The sequence below is a fragment of the Sinocyclocheilus anshuiensis genome, unplaced genomic scaffold (genome assembly GCF_001515605.1).
Source record: "Sinocyclocheilus anshuiensis isolate Anshui unplaced genomic scaffold, SAMN03320099.WGS_v1.1 scaffold465, whole genome shotgun sequence".
NCBI classification, from domain to species: domain Eukaryota; kingdom Metazoa; phylum Chordata; class Actinopteri; order Cypriniformes; family Cyprinidae; genus Sinocyclocheilus; species Sinocyclocheilus anshuiensis.
The window spans coordinates 1,456,935-1,472,416 of record NW_015539898.1 but is presented as its reverse complement, the minus strand read 5'-3'; the positions used below and the strand labels follow the sequence as shown (position 1 = coordinate 1,472,416).

The window sequence follows — 15,482 nt, the reverse complement described above, 5'->3', positions numbered from 1 at the left end:
TTCAGCCTTTAGTTAACTCTTGTTTAAATGTATGCTAGGGTAGTTTTATTGTGTTATTCAACAGCAAATATGCAAAATATAGGATTTTTTTTTCTCATTTAAGGGGGTTATGAAAATGCATAAATATTGCGTTCCACATAGTACCACCTAATGAAACATGAATGTAATTCATGTTTCACAGAGTTCCCCAGTGGACCGCTTGACAGTTCACTATAGTGGGTTGAAGATAATCACGGCAGCTCGCGCTGAAGGGGCGGTGCTCCAAGGTAAAGTCCCCACCCCATGGGCGTGTCGTACTCAAATGAGCGACAATGCATCCACCTGCCAAGCTGTTTAGGCAGCATTTGAAGCGAGCGAATGAGTGCGGGCTGAAGTGCGCTTGTGTTTGGAGATATGCAGACGGGCAGTCACGGCGCTGAAACTGTTCACGGAGTTGGCAGGTGGCTTTTACGCTTCTCTAACGCGTCTTAGCTTGATATCCAACGGGATTTTAAAACAATTGTACCAAATGAACACTATAATAGAGAAGAAGCACACCGCGCTCAGGTGTTCAGAGAGATAAGGACTGGACCTCACTATACCTGCAGGACCTGGGACATACGAACATAAACCAGAACTAAGACATTTCCTGGATTCACTCTTTGAATTGAGCTCAAAGTTCCTTCTGGACAGTTTGGAGCAAAGCAGGTAAACATTGGATTGCATTATTATTATTATTATTATTATTATTATTATTATGAGCTACATTTAAACGTCCAGATTTGATTTCTAAATGCAATGCAACTTTTTATTTACTCAGTTGGCTTTGCAGTGAATCCAGGTTCCTGTCATATCTGTAATAATTATTTCCCGATATAACTCAGTGTTGGCAGAAATATTTTTTCCTCCATTACGCAAAATGTAATTTCTTGAATTTATTGATGTAATTGTTGTTTGCTGTATATGGGTAGTTAGTCAACATCAAGAATTTAGGTTAAAATGTGCATATATGATGTCAAGGGTCTTTTAACTGATCACCATTTTATCACCTACACAAGTTAATTATAAATGGTTCTATATAATGACAAATTGATTTTCAAAAGTACAGTATTCCACATAGTACTTCAATGTAACGTGGTCCTAAACACTGCATGTATAGAATAAGCACAGAGGTAGTCACACCACAGAAACTGCTTGACGTTTCATGTTAATGTTGGTTAGATTAAGAATAACACATTCTCTGAACTTGCATTACCCACAACAGCTAATAATATCCCTGTATGCAGACTTAATAACCTTATAATTCTTTGCATTGTCACTTATGTCTACTCTCCACTGCGAGACTACGCTGCTTTACTTTGCATATCTCCTTTCTTGCTGCTTTTCTAACACAAGTTAACCATACACTGAGCTATCCGGGAGCTCCTGTATATATAACAGCACAATAGGCAGTTAAGGCAGAGTGAGAGAAGTTTATTTTCATTGCTCTGCTGGGTAGCAGGAAAAAGAAACAAAATACATTGTCTCCAGGGGCCAGAGTACATGTCTTCACAAAATAAACACCGCAACAATTTCACAAAATAGCAATAAACAAACACTATAAATGCAGATATGGACTGTACATATTGATACTCTAGTGCCAAATAGGGTAAAACATGTCGAAAGCAAGAATTGCATAAAAATAAGTGAGACCAATTGACCTGTTGATCAGTCATTAGACTTGATTATGAATGTTAACAACTTGCATTTCCAGGAAGGCTGAATTTACAAGCCAAGTTCGATTTGTTGAATTATGAGTTGCTGAAGAGCCCATTCTATTCATTGTGTTTTATTCATTTCTTTAATTAAATTAATCATATTGGAATTTATTAAACCACAGTTTAATAATATGTGTTAATGCGGTAGCTGAGGAATTATTTTATTGCAAAAGTTGACATGACAGAGTGCCTCTTAATTGGGAGTTAAGTTTAAAACATTAATAAATCAAAAGTGTAACTGAAAGAATGAAATTTGAATGCAACAGCCTGAATGTTTCTTGCTATCCCACAATTTTTCACATAATATTTTGCCTGTTCTTTTAAAAAAAATGCCCTAAAAGCCATACATTTTGGCGTGTATGTATGATCTATTCTTTCACTGTATTTGAGACTGTATCCATAATTGCTTGCCTCCAACTGTCTGTGTGCAGTTGTTCATATAATTGTTTTTTAATTTCACTGGCTTGTGTGAGGTAAAGAGGCAGAGATTTTAGATAAACAGCCGGACAGTTAACAAATTGCCTGCAAATAGCTGAGGTTGGAACAGCTGCTTCCACTCATAAACGCTCTGCGGCCAGGCAGCGCTTTTTTGGACTGATCGTCTTCCGCTAGTACTACTTTTCAGTTTTTTGAGATGTTTGTTCTTTCATAAAAAAGGGTATTACGCATGCAGTTGTGATCAATGTCAATGCCATGTGGCTTTGGGAACGGTATCATTGATTTAGATATATCCACACCGATTTACGTTTTTAAGATTAAGTGTCACGCCACCACTGAGCAGCATGAGTGCAGCCCCTCTATGGGTGGCAGCCTTGTTCCTGTCCATCTGAAAGAGATGGACTATGTGGCAGCAGTGGGGTTTGTCAACATACTCCCGTGGGGAATATCCTTTTGCTGTATGTTTCAAACAAATGTAACCAAACCCTTATTTTTTGGTGAAATGTTTACTGTGGAGGGCCTCTTAGCTTCTCTTATTAAAGCAGGCAGCCCAGAGGTAAAACATGTGGAACTTTAAATATCTGGAATACATATTGGCGAACAATATATGCCATTGAGTGAATAAGAGAATGCATTCAACATGTATTTTCCTTTTTCTTTGAATATTTTAATTTGATAAGCTGCTGTGATCAATAATAAATTTTATAGCTGAAGGTGAGCAGCAGTTTTGTGAATAAGTTGCAAACCGTAATGAATCTAATTTACATAAGAAGGAAGCATGTTTATTAGTGGTCGACCGATATTGTTTTTTTGACAGCCGATGCCGATATCTTGGAAAGCAGGGTGGCCGATATAAAGCCAATATAATTTTATTTATTTTAATTAATATTTAAGAAATTTCAAATCATTTGAAAATTAAAAAAAAAAAAAAAGTTAAATAAACATACTTATACTTTAGATGACAAAGTATTTTTCACAAATAAATAAATATTTAATAAAATTATAATTAAAAAGGAAGTAAACACTGTAACCAACAGGGCACTCAGTATTCTGGGAAGTTTGTGTGCATTAATCATATTTTTTCAAATAAAGCCAAGGTAACACTCATTTTACATACAGCACACAATGAAAATGACATGAATATGACAGCGGGCAAAATTTAAAGCATAATTTAAAATCACAAGTTTAAAGTGTGTCGATCACGCTTCTCCAGTGAAGCTGAGCTCTCCTCCTGTCAGCATTCAATTCTCACGGATCGACCGTCACGCAGAGAACACACGATCATGCTGGATACAAATGCACACTTCACAAGATCTCACAACTGGATCCGACTAAGTTTGCAAGGTTTTTGAAATTAGATGTTTATTAGACATTCAAAGATTTGTTTAAATGATATAAATGCGTATTTGCTGAATGCTGACGGCAAACAAGAAAGTATTATAATGTTTGCCTTTCTATTACTAATAATATAAAAGCAATAGGTATAAGAATTTTTGTATACATTAATTCCTTTGTTTAACCATTCTGTCTGATTATTAGACAGACTTCTAGCTGTATTTAGACAGAACTGTTAACGACGACGGCAAACAAGAGGGAGAATGTGAGCACTGTGTGCTCAGGCGCTGCCGTTCTCAGCGCCGTCAAAAAAGTCCCGCCTCGAACGCATCGGCAAAACTGGAAAACTTATCGACCGATGCTGATATTTAAAAAATGCCAAATATCGGCCGATATATCGGTCGACCACTAATGTTTATGCTTTGAAGAATGACACTGACTTAAGTGTTTGCTGAAATATGGCATGCAAGTGTGCCAAATGTCAAATTCGCTCCGTAGTCGGTAACCCAAAGAAATATACTTTTTATTTAAGTATTTGCATCCTTTAACTTTGGAAAGCAGTAAGTGACATCAATATCATTTACAATAATGTGCTTTTTCTTCCCAGTGACCTCTTCAAGTGTGTCTTTCTGAATTCAACGGATGCACCATGCTGTTGGGCAGTCTATGGTCAGTCCAGGTTCTCCTGGCTCTATCTGTTCCAACATTGGGTTCGGACGGTGAACCTCAGAACGCCCCTCGGGTCTTCTTGTCCTTCAAAGGTAAGAGAGTATTTCTGATTGGCTTCAGCTCCATTTGTGTGGCCTGTGGCTTTGAAGAACTGTGTGAATGTTCTGGAATATACTTTTCTCATGTGCTACCTTCTGGTTTTCATGACTGAATTTGTTGAGTTGAAAAAATGTTCTAGGTTCGGGAGGAAATTCACTGCGTAGACGGATTCTCCAGTCTAATCGCACACCGAATTAGTAAAAACCGTCTGTGCGTTTCTAATGGCTTTCCTGTCAGACGTCTCAGATTTTTCTCAGCCAGCTGCGTCCACTTTCATTCTGTGTCAGAGTAATTAAAAACACAAACAAGAGTTGAAGAAACAGTCATTTCGAAACTTCAACACAGGTCAGAGAAATTTACAGAAAACCAAACATGCCGTTTCAATTATTTCGGTAGTATGTTTTTAAGTACATTTCTGAAATAATCGATAGCAGATGCAAAACAGGAGATGTTAGATGTTAGTGATGAAATGATGGCAGATGAGTCTACTGTTTTCGCACAGGGTCTGAACTCTGATTACAACAGATTAACGCTTATTCCTACAAATAAAGCTCCTTAAAAGATTTTTACAGTCTGATGCAGTAAAATAACCTTTTTATGTCAAAATCAGTTCCATTCTGATCTGAAGAAAAATAATGTACACTCTTAAAAATAAAGGTTCTTTATTGGAATCGGTGGTTACATGAGGAAGAAGCTTTCCATTCGACAAAAGGTTCTTTAAAATGAAAAAAAAAAAGATTATTGAAAAATGTATTCTTTTAAGAACTGTTCACTGAAAGGTTCTTTGGAGAACCTAAAATGGTTCTTCTGTGGCACTGATGCAGTAAACCTTCAAATCCTTCAACTTCTTCAACTTTTTAACTAAGAGATCAAGTGAGTGAACTCAGTATTCTTATACAGTGAAAAATGGTTCTTAGTGAACCTAATGTGCTGCCAAAACCATTCAAGAAGCTTTATTTTTAAGAGTTCAATTGGCTAGGATGTGTCTGGGATTTTAAGAAGCATCATGTAGAGTTAAATTATCAAGATCTGCTACGCACATTAATATGCCCCAGGTCTAGGTCCATCCTGCGATCAGCCGTTTGAGAACAAGGACCGAGCAATTTCCCTGTTTGCCAAAGGCTCAGTGTCCCAGACCAGAATGCACTGGTGGACTTAATTACAAAAGCTGGCCTGCACAGTTCATTATTCAAGGCTTTTTTCTGCTTTAATCAAGATGGATTTAACACTCCACTGAGCGTGTTTGTAGATCCAGTCGTTTTTGAATGATTTCAAATAATGCTCTCTTAGGAATTGCTTTTCTTCATGAAACGGTGCTATGCTAGAACCCATCCCTTTACACAACCCACAGTCTTTGATTAGCTCCATGATGTCTAAATTGTTCTTATAATATATTGCTATCAGCAGGATCTAATGTGGTTATGGTTGAAAAGGTCATGGATTTGCCATTTTGTTTGTTCTCTTAGGAAAAAGCTGAGTTGTTGCTTGCTTGCTTGCTCTGTCAAGCAGGGCGCAGCAGTATTTAGATTCTGCAGTCGCAGAGCTCTCGAGCCAAACTCACATTTAGCGCTTTTAATTGGTTTTGGAGAGCGACTGTAAACCTCATCATAAGACAGCACCTGCCGTCCACCCCAAACTGCAGGCCTACTGTTTTCACTCCACAGCGCCTCACAGCACGCACAGGAATTTGCTAATTATTGTCAAACCCACGCCCATTTTAAGATTTTAAACCTCCCTTCTCATCTGAGTTTGGTGCATTATATGATCATTGAAGCGTTTCTCTAAAACTTTCCTTGAATAGTTCTCAAAGCTTTGAAGATCTAAAACCCAGCCCGTCTGTGTTTAAGTTAGCTGTGTCAAGACGTCAACCACTATTAGATACGTTATCAGTTTTTCCATTTTACAGTGCTTTTATTATCAGGAACTCCGTGACAGAAGTATACCAAGCCAAACTGAGCACGTTTGAGGCTCATAAAGCTAGAACGTCTGACTGTCTATAATATCTTAAATCGATTTGCTCTGTCAACCCACTTTAGGGGTCAGGAGATGCGACCCCCACTCACACGATTGCAGCTCACTTTTCTAGTAAAGCAGTTCCATCTCACTTGGAGAGTAAATCAAAAACATCTTAATTGTTCTTTAAGCTTTGCAACTTCCTTCCCCCTTCTGTTGAAATTCATCAAGGTCGTTTCCCATGATGCCAGCAGTGAGGGCTTTTAAACCAATGGCAGATGTTGTACCTTTTCCATATCAGTTTTAGAAGAAACCCAATCTTGTTTGGTCTGGTGTAGAAATGGATTGTCTTCGCAAATGGAATGACACTGATTCAGTGATGATCAATCAAACTGTTGACTGCACCCAGACGCCGTTTTCAGTCATAGTTTAGTTCATTTTTGAGCCATCGGGGGGTTATCGACCACAATCACAGCTCATTTAATGTAAATCAATGCTGTTTGAATGTATGATTTAATTCCACGTCTCGTCCCCACCTTTGAAAGGTGACCCAGCATGCACAATTGATTTAGAGCCGTATGAGTCTGTGTCGCCAGCCTCCCTCCAGAGGGGTTCTGACCCCTTCAACTACACACACACACACACGCATACAGACACACACACCGGTGGGTGTTTAGACTAGTGTTGGCTTAATTGGTCCTGCTCATGCTGATCTGATGTCAGGATCGCTGCTTTGCTAAAATTGTCCAGGACTGATTAGAGTAAGTTAACGCAGCTCTGGATAAATGTAAAAGGATGATGTACCTGAAACGTTGAAGTTCCTGTGCTTGGAGGAGAATTCATAGGTAGCATCTTTGAGCTTGTGCTGTTGTGATGCAATACTGGAGCTCAAAGTTGACTTCAAAGCTTTTTATTGTATTTCTTTTATTTTATTGTGACCCTCCTTGGGACTGATTTGCAGCAATTCTGGGCTAAAAATGAATGAGATCAGTGTAGATTTCCTCAGAATTAAGTTTTTGCTTATTTAATTATTTAGTTTTTTATTTAATTATAAAGGATAGCAGATAGCAATTATACAGAGTTTTATTTTATAGTTTTTAGTTATAGTTTTATGCCATGAACCATCATACTGATTACATTTAAAACAGAGGAAAATTGAGGAAAATTTGGTGTTGAGTCTCTGCCAGTTTAAGGTGGAGCTACCTATTTACAGATATAGGGGAGGAATTTGGTAATTGTTTTTGCATCCTGTTTTGTTCCAATAGATTACATTTTTACCCTGATCTAAGAGCATTTACCTTTAATCCAATTGCTTGTCTTCGTGAAAAGGCAGCAACTGTTGTCAGATCAGCAAAAGAAGGTATAAGTTAGATGTCTTTGCTTTGAAAACCCACTGGTATGTGTTTATCTGTGTCTGTTTTATTCAAATAGATGCCATTTTTACACTGACACCAGAACAGTTTACCTTTAATCCAATTGGTTGGTTTTATGACAAAGGCAGCAATACTGTTTGTCAGATCAGCAAAAGAAGGTATATTTTAGATTGCATTGCTTTAAAAACCAACTGGCTTATGTTTGTTTGCACTTGATATCAGAACTTATTCATGTATGATTTGGTCCTTGAATTTTGATTTTAACAAGTTTCACCAGTTCATATAAAGAAGAAGCATGGATCATTATCATGTCTATGAGTGGCACAGTTTACTATATTAATCATATACCCATACATTAACATGCTAGTGGACACATTTAGAAGTTAGAGGTTTTAGAAGTAACAGTTTTTAAGTGACCCATTTTTCATTTATCAGAATCAAATGTTGGAAACTGGATAAAACCAGGGAGCCCCATACCAGTCTCAGCTTATTTTTTACTTATGTGGTTAACCTCTATATGCCAAACATGTGGCATTCATAGTAGCCTGCAAATATCATTTTTAATTTAGTAAAATAACTACTGTTGGTTTTAAGGGGTCGGTTTTGGCCAGAGTGGTGGTGAGCATTACACGTTTCATTGACTATTACACCCAATACAGCAATAACAAATACAGCCATAATACACTATAATTAATGTGCTAAGGCCATTACACATGTGTCTGCCAGACAAAGAAATATCACTTATTTGATGAGAACAAAACCGCAAATGGACAGGTTATGGGCAAGTGGGAATGGTAATGTGTTGTCTAGGTACACAAAATAATTTTTAGGTCTTTTTCCAGCTAATGCACATGCACGTTCTAGAGTATTTTTCTATGTTCTAGGCTATGCTTTTGGCTCTTTTAATTCAAAGATGGTACTTCATTTCTGCAGCTGCCTTACTGAGCATTCATTTTGATTTGAGTGGACCGTGATCTCCCTCTTATGTCTCTGATTTCATCCAGTCTCTATAAAGAGTTCTGTGCTGTCATGTAAAATCAGGTAATTTGAAATGAAGTCAGTCGAGAGTGATTTGTTCTCCAGGCCTTTAAGTATCCGCTTTTATAGAAGGAACACTGGACGTATTGTGTTAGAGAGGGTAATGATCATTCAAACCTGGCATTGCGACCACATGAGGATCTCAAGAGGAGATCTGATAAAGATGAATAGACAGATGGATGATAAGGGGAAAAGAGCCATTTGGAAGAGTCCCTCTTTCTCATTCTCTAGCTCTTTTCTCTTTCTTTCCATCTAAGCCATTTCCTTGGAGGCTGTTCGGATTTCAGGAAAACACTCTCTTGCGACACTGGAGGCTCCAATTCACTTTGAGGGCCTTTGGCATTCGAGACTGTGAGACCGTTAACCCTGTGAGGGTGTTCCTGCCCTCCATGCTCGAAATGGGTTAGGTCATAGGCCTGTATTAAAATAGCTGCTCTGGGTAAAGCTACTGTAAGTTGTGTGGACTTACTGGCCCCTAAACAGGAAAAGTCCTTCCAATCGCACAAAGGGCTTGAGCCTGTTGACACAAAGAACACTTCTAGTTTATCTAATCAATGATTTTTGTCGGCTGACTGATTGTGCTTCAAAACTGGCTGGGTGATATAAAAGTAAGCAAGGTTTTGTCGCTATGTTGTTAATGCACTTAATTATAAGCACAGTAAGTTTCCTAAGTTACCCTTGCCTTGCAATTTGAGCATATTAATGCATTAAGATGTTTTAATGACATTTTTGTGAAAACAAGATCAGATTCTGCTGACTTGGACAGAACCGCTCTATAACAGGGGAATATGACTAACAATTTTGGTCGTTTGACACCATTTACCCACATTCAACCTCCTTATCAGTGTATCTGACTGCTCATGCCGGCATGGTTCAGTAATCTGGAGTGATATGATGATGTCTTTTGTGCACAGCATTCCCACAAACCTCTGCTCTAATCCGTGCAGCTGCATCGTAATGCAGCCCGTTTGCATCTCATCAGGACACAGGCAGCAGCTGGACCTAAAAAAAACCCCTCACAAACCGGAGCATGCTCTGCGAGTGCTCAGACTGAAGTCAGCGGATTATCACACCCTTTCACACCAGTTTCAGGTCAGCCGGTTCAGCATGAGTGTGTGGATAGAGGGAAAAGCTTCTGAGTGCTGTGATATAATGAGTCTCTCAGCTAAAGGCATGAGATCTCTAATTATATATATTTTAGAATGACAATTAAGCACCTTACCCCCATTATCAATACTGTAATGCAAAATAAATGATTTAATCATTTAAATTGTGAAGTATCATTGTAATATTTGTAATATTACTGTCTTCATGCTGATTTTATTACAAGAAAAATACTGGTTTAAATAAATTCTTTATTTTTATATAAAGAGTAAAGCCTTTTTTATTATATTACATTGTTTTTCATTATATTATACTATATGAATTTTGTAATATTTTAAGAAAAAATACTAACTTAATTTTACTCCTATTTTAATTCATTCTATAGTAATGAGAATGTAATGAGAATTATTGTGGCAATGCAAAATTCTTAAGGGTCATAATAATTTTCATTATGGTAAATATATTTTCTTGTTTCATTTTTTTTTTTTCTTTGTGAGACTTTTTTATTTTTTACAGTGTACTTGTTTTTTAAATTAATTTATCTAAAGGGATAGTCCTATAGTTCATATGAGTTTAGAATGACATGGGGTGAATAAATGAAAATAGAATTTACATTTTTGGGTGGAATATTCATTAATGATTTAGGTACGAGTGACTTTAAACCAAACAGCCCGTGAAAGCATCGTCATTCCAACTCCAACATCTTAGAAACAAAATCTGGCCACGATCTGGTTCCATTCCATTTAAAAATTGTAACCGAGAGTAATCCAAAGCAGGGGAGGGAAACGCAGCTTGGTTAAAGTGGACAAAGAAGGTCAGTGAACTCTTAGAAAGATTTCCTGTTTATTGGCACTGGATGCTTCTAGTCATGTCATGCAGTCAGATGTGGCCAACGCTGATTAAAATGTACATCTGCATATCAGAAGTCACATGGGTGGTCCTCATTTCTCATTTTAGGTCATGGATTGTGTGAGTGTCTGTTTGTGTGTTCCACAGCATTTACTGCTGGTCTGTCCTCAGATGCTGGAGATTGATGTTTATGTGTGCACCTGGTGAGGATGAAGTGTCTCTAGTAGTTACTCACACACAGACATATGAACTCCATATGGATTCTCACTTAATGAAGTGTTTATTCATTTGAGGGGTCAAAATCTTTAGGTGACTGTTCACTATCAAACACGGCTCTTCGTAATACTTGATTTTGATTGGTCAGTCGTAGCTTTCTGAGGTAAAAAAATGTGTATATTGTCCCAGGGCACTGATTTCCTATACAGCTGTGCTAGTTTAAATATTCTGTTTTGTTCTCACATTATAAAATACTTTAAACTCAAACCAAGTGTTCATATTGGGTTAGTATTTGATATTTCAATCAGTTTTGTTTATTTGGTTAGTAGCCATGAAATAAGAGGGATTATTACAGTCAACTGGTCATTATCACAAAATAAACCCCTTCAGCGGGTAAAAATCTTGTTTATTTGCCGATAATGACCATCTAACTCTACATTAGCCCGTATTTTTCTCTTGCATTCTGTCTTGGTTCTCTCGCATTTTCTTTCTCCGTCTCTCTTTATGTCTATTACTTTCTTTTTCTCTTTCCCCATTCCCTTCTCTTTTCTCTTCTCTCATCTGATCCATTGACATGGGGGAATCTCCGTGAGGCCGAATACTCAGCATTCTTGGGGCGGCAGCAGTACACACTTTTAGCTCTCACAGGAAGAGTGATGTTAGGTTTGCCGTGGCCTCTCTTCTGGACTCTCACCTGTGCGCTGCTGGGGGTTTTGGGTTTCGCCGTCTGTCAGAGCTCAGCTGTGATTAAAACTGGGATCTTTCCTCAGCAGGAACACTCAGAGATGCCAATCCACACTTCTTTATTTCATTCCATCTGTTGTATTTGCCACACTGGAGAGTGACACAGGAAATCACATTCATGTTTTACTTGTCCTAGTAACTGAGTGGATTATTTTTCTCACTGTAATCACAGTATTACCCTGGGAATATCTGTGGGTTTTATCTGTCAAAAAGAAACGAAATCTTTACAATTAAGAATTAAGATTTTGCAACTACAATTAGGCACCCCAGTTCTTCATAATGTTATTAGAAAAATAATAATACTTTTCAATTATTTATACATAATTGTAGTATTTATTGTACTGCCTTTATGCAGATTCTATTAAAAATAAATTAGATTTTATTAACTTCACTAAAAATAGATCAAAGTGCAGTTATTTGATAATTTTTCAGATTTAAATATTCTTCCTTTTTTTTAACTTAAAGTAATTTAAAGTAATGAGAATAATGAAATCATTGCTACAACACAAAATTCTTAGTGGTCCTAAAAATGTAAATTTCGTATTGTTTATATGTATATGTATATATATATATATATATGTGTATATATATATGTATGTGTGTATATATATGTATATGGCTCTGAATTCAGTCATGGATTTAAATGGAGTATATTTAGTTCTAGTGCTACCATTCTCAGATTAAAGTGTCAGATAGAATGATGGTTTTGTGGGATTAAGAGTGTGTGATTATTACTGACACGTGTTTGTTGTGCAGTGAGTGGAATAGCAGTGGAAAATAAGCTGAGACTGCTCTGGGGGGTGAGAGGTGATTTTTAGCAAGTCTTAATTAGGTCTTGATCGGGGATTGTCTCTCAATCCAGTTTTAGCCAGTAGTTGACCATGTCTGTGAGTTTAATATAAAATTACTGTATAATTAGTCTTATATAACCATTTTGATTGTAATGGTAGAATTGAGAAATCCTGAATATGAGCTGCTGTGCTCTCATTGGCTATGATATAGTGTTAAATTGTGATTAACCAATGGGAACACCACTGTGTTTATAATGATCAGATACTGGGAACATAAGTTGTAGTTGAGTTGTAGAGAACTTTTCATTAATATAATTCATATGATTTTACAATCACTTTATTGCACAGATGGAATTTTATTCAAAATAAAAGGCAGAGCATGTGCCATTATAACGTCTACAGTTCAGTATCATTTAAAGTTTGGTGTATTATCCCAGAATGTCCTCCTGTGAAGCTATGGAGAGGCTCTGACTCCTCCGTGGGATGGGGTCAAGAGCGAGCTCTGTTTAATGAGCTTGGCATCATTAATAAGCACACTGTCAGTCATTAGATCTGCCCATCTCAAATACTTTCAGATTTAGATTCTAGAGATGATCTGGGTTCACTTTAGTTTGCTGATTTATAGTGTGAATGCCTAAAATGAAGTCATGATCACACAATTCTCATTTCTCAGTGGATTAAACCATGTAATATGAAGAAACTCTTTGTAAGTTGTTTTCAAAGTCAATAATGAGTCACTGAGAACTAGATTGAGAGGAGGCCATTATATTAAATGTCTGTCCAACTCTTAAAGCTCACATTTTCTAAAGAAAAAATAAATGTTTTCCAATAGTGGTGTTGAGAGGACACAAAATTTGTTAAGTGTTGATCTCGGAGTCCGCCCCTGCATCCGGAGCTTTTGATGCCTTCAATTGAGATGCTGATTTGCGTTCTTCAGTCACCCGACACTGCGTGCTTTTCGAGTGGGTGGCAATTGTCATGGAAGAAGATGAGCTCTCATCTGCTCTCATTGAAGCAACGCCAGGCCCTCCCTCTCCACCATTGACCCTCCACCCACGATCCACCCCTCTTCCTGGTGGGAAATGGGTGGAGGTATAGCTTTGTGAGAAGATCAAGTTTTTTTTAAAGTTCCCTGTGGATTGTGGAATTGGCCAGGAGTCGGGGGCGTATTGCATTCCTAGGGGTGCAAAGGAATAGAATGAAAAAGGGGTGGGGCTTCACACATCCCTTGTTGTTGTTGATGTTTTTGTTGTTTCTTCTCACCCCCGCGTTCATCCACATAAGAAGGGCGAGCAGGCAGGCGGGCGTGAGTGGTGAGAGGGCATTTGTGTGGGTTCATCGTTCTATTCACAGCAGTTCATTCACATTCTGGGAGATCTGGGGGTGGGCTTGTGACTGGCACTGGGCCTTTATTTTCCATCAATGAGTGCCTTGCACACTGTGCCACAGAGCAACACACACGCACACATACACACATTCACATTAACCACTAACTTCTGAATGTATAGAGATATAGGAGGACAGCTGAATTTGTGTAGAAAAGAAACTTTGAAATGAATGACATAGATCATAAAAATAGAAATCTGAAAAGCATGCAGCACTTATAACCTCTTGAATTGGTCTTATGTGTGACTTAAAGTCATGAATTCAAAGTTAATCCAATTACATTTTCTAATAGATGTGCCTGGTTTTATGATTTATGATTCATTTGTGTTATTTTAAACGATTTTATAATATGTGACTGAATTTAGCTTTAAAATGGTTAAATCATTAAATAATCATATTCATTTAAATGTAGTAATATTATTTCCCACTAAATATAATATTTTATATATCACATTATGGAAGTCAAATGCTGATTCATGTTGTTTTTAAGGCTTTCTGAATCAAGACAACATTTGCGATTTGAAGTAGCATCAAGATCTTTGAGAAATAATATGGTAATTTTCATATTAATCAGTTTTTATTATTAGTGGATGTGGATTAATGGGGATTTGCACTAATCCACTAATGTGGATTTTTGAGTGGCCAATATCTAGAGAGGTTTTTTTAGAATTTAATTTAATTTATTTTATTTTAAATAGTTTTTAAATAAATGTAATCTAAATAAATGATAGAATTTAATGACAAGAAAATGTTGTTGATGGTTGATGCGAAATTTTATATTGGCCACACTTTAATACTAATCGGTTTCTTTTTTTTTAATTATTATTAATTTTAATTATGAAGATGGTTGCTTCCTGTCCAGATGTACCACATAACCAAAGTAGAGGAGAGATTTTCATCTTTCTCTTTCTTTAAGGTTTTGACATCTTTGTCGTTTCACCTCCATAGAGCGTGTAGCTATTGGCTGAGACCAGAGACCCTCAAAATACGACATGACGGGTCTTTTCTCTGATTGTGTTTGTGTTTACCCACTCCTCTGACATCAAAGTGACGCCACTCAGTAGGTAAATGCACTTTTTCCCGAGTCCCATTCACACGAGCCCGTTTCCCCCCGGGCAAGGTGCACTGCTCCGTGAGACCCGTCAAAGGAGCTCTTTTGTTTAGTAAATATATAAGCCCAGGGGAGGTTTTACCACATAAAGTCTCTGTTTAACTTCTTAACTTGACCACTTGTTGCCCCGCTTAGCGTCTGAATGGTTGTTAATGAATACTTTATTGCCACTTTGCTGCATGCATCACAGCGACTTTGTTTAATTTCTCTATCCAGGCGCCCTGTGGCGTTTCCCAGAGAAGTGGGGAAACGGCACATTTGCATTTCCTTTCTGTGGCAAACACAAACGTGGGATGAGTACAAGTGAGGAAAAGACAGCAGTAGACTTGCATGCACAAAGACAGGAGCAGAAAGAGATTGCAAAGGAGGGTGGCGTGCGTGGAAGGGGGCCGGAGTTGAATTTGTTATGGTGTTTGTGTGGTTGTCCGGGATGGGGATACAGTAGGAATCAGATTTCCCCCCAGCCCATAAGGTTGATGCCTCAGCGATCTTCCTGCCGCGCTGGTTCTGTTTAGACATGTTTAGAATTTATCTTCCATGCACACATGTGTTAATATGAGCGTTGAGTAACAGTCTGTAGTCTGGCTGTTGAGTAAATGTCAAGTCAAGTCAAGTCAAGTCAAGTCACCTTTATTTATAT

The 15,482-nt window shown here is 37.6% G+C and overlaps 1 protein-coding gene across 2 annotated transcripts in view; it reads left to right on the top strand.

The window, feature by feature from the left end:
* The first annotated feature begins 344 nt into the window (after window positions 1-344).
* sema3fb (sema domain, immunoglobulin domain (Ig), short basic domain, secreted, (semaphorin) 3Fb) overlaps window positions 345-15,482 on the top strand; it is a 73,003-nt gene continuing 57,865 nt past the window's right edge. For both annotated transcript variants that reach the window (XM_016482753.1, XM_016482751.1), the window contains exons 1-2: window positions 345-687; window positions 4,117-4,270. In XM_016482753.1, coding sequence (XP_016338239.1) covers window positions 4,159-4,270 — 112 coding nt within the window. In that variant the 5' untranslated portion in view covers window positions 345-687; window positions 4,117-4,158. The remainder of the gene's footprint in view (window positions 688-4,116; window positions 4,271-15,482) is intronic.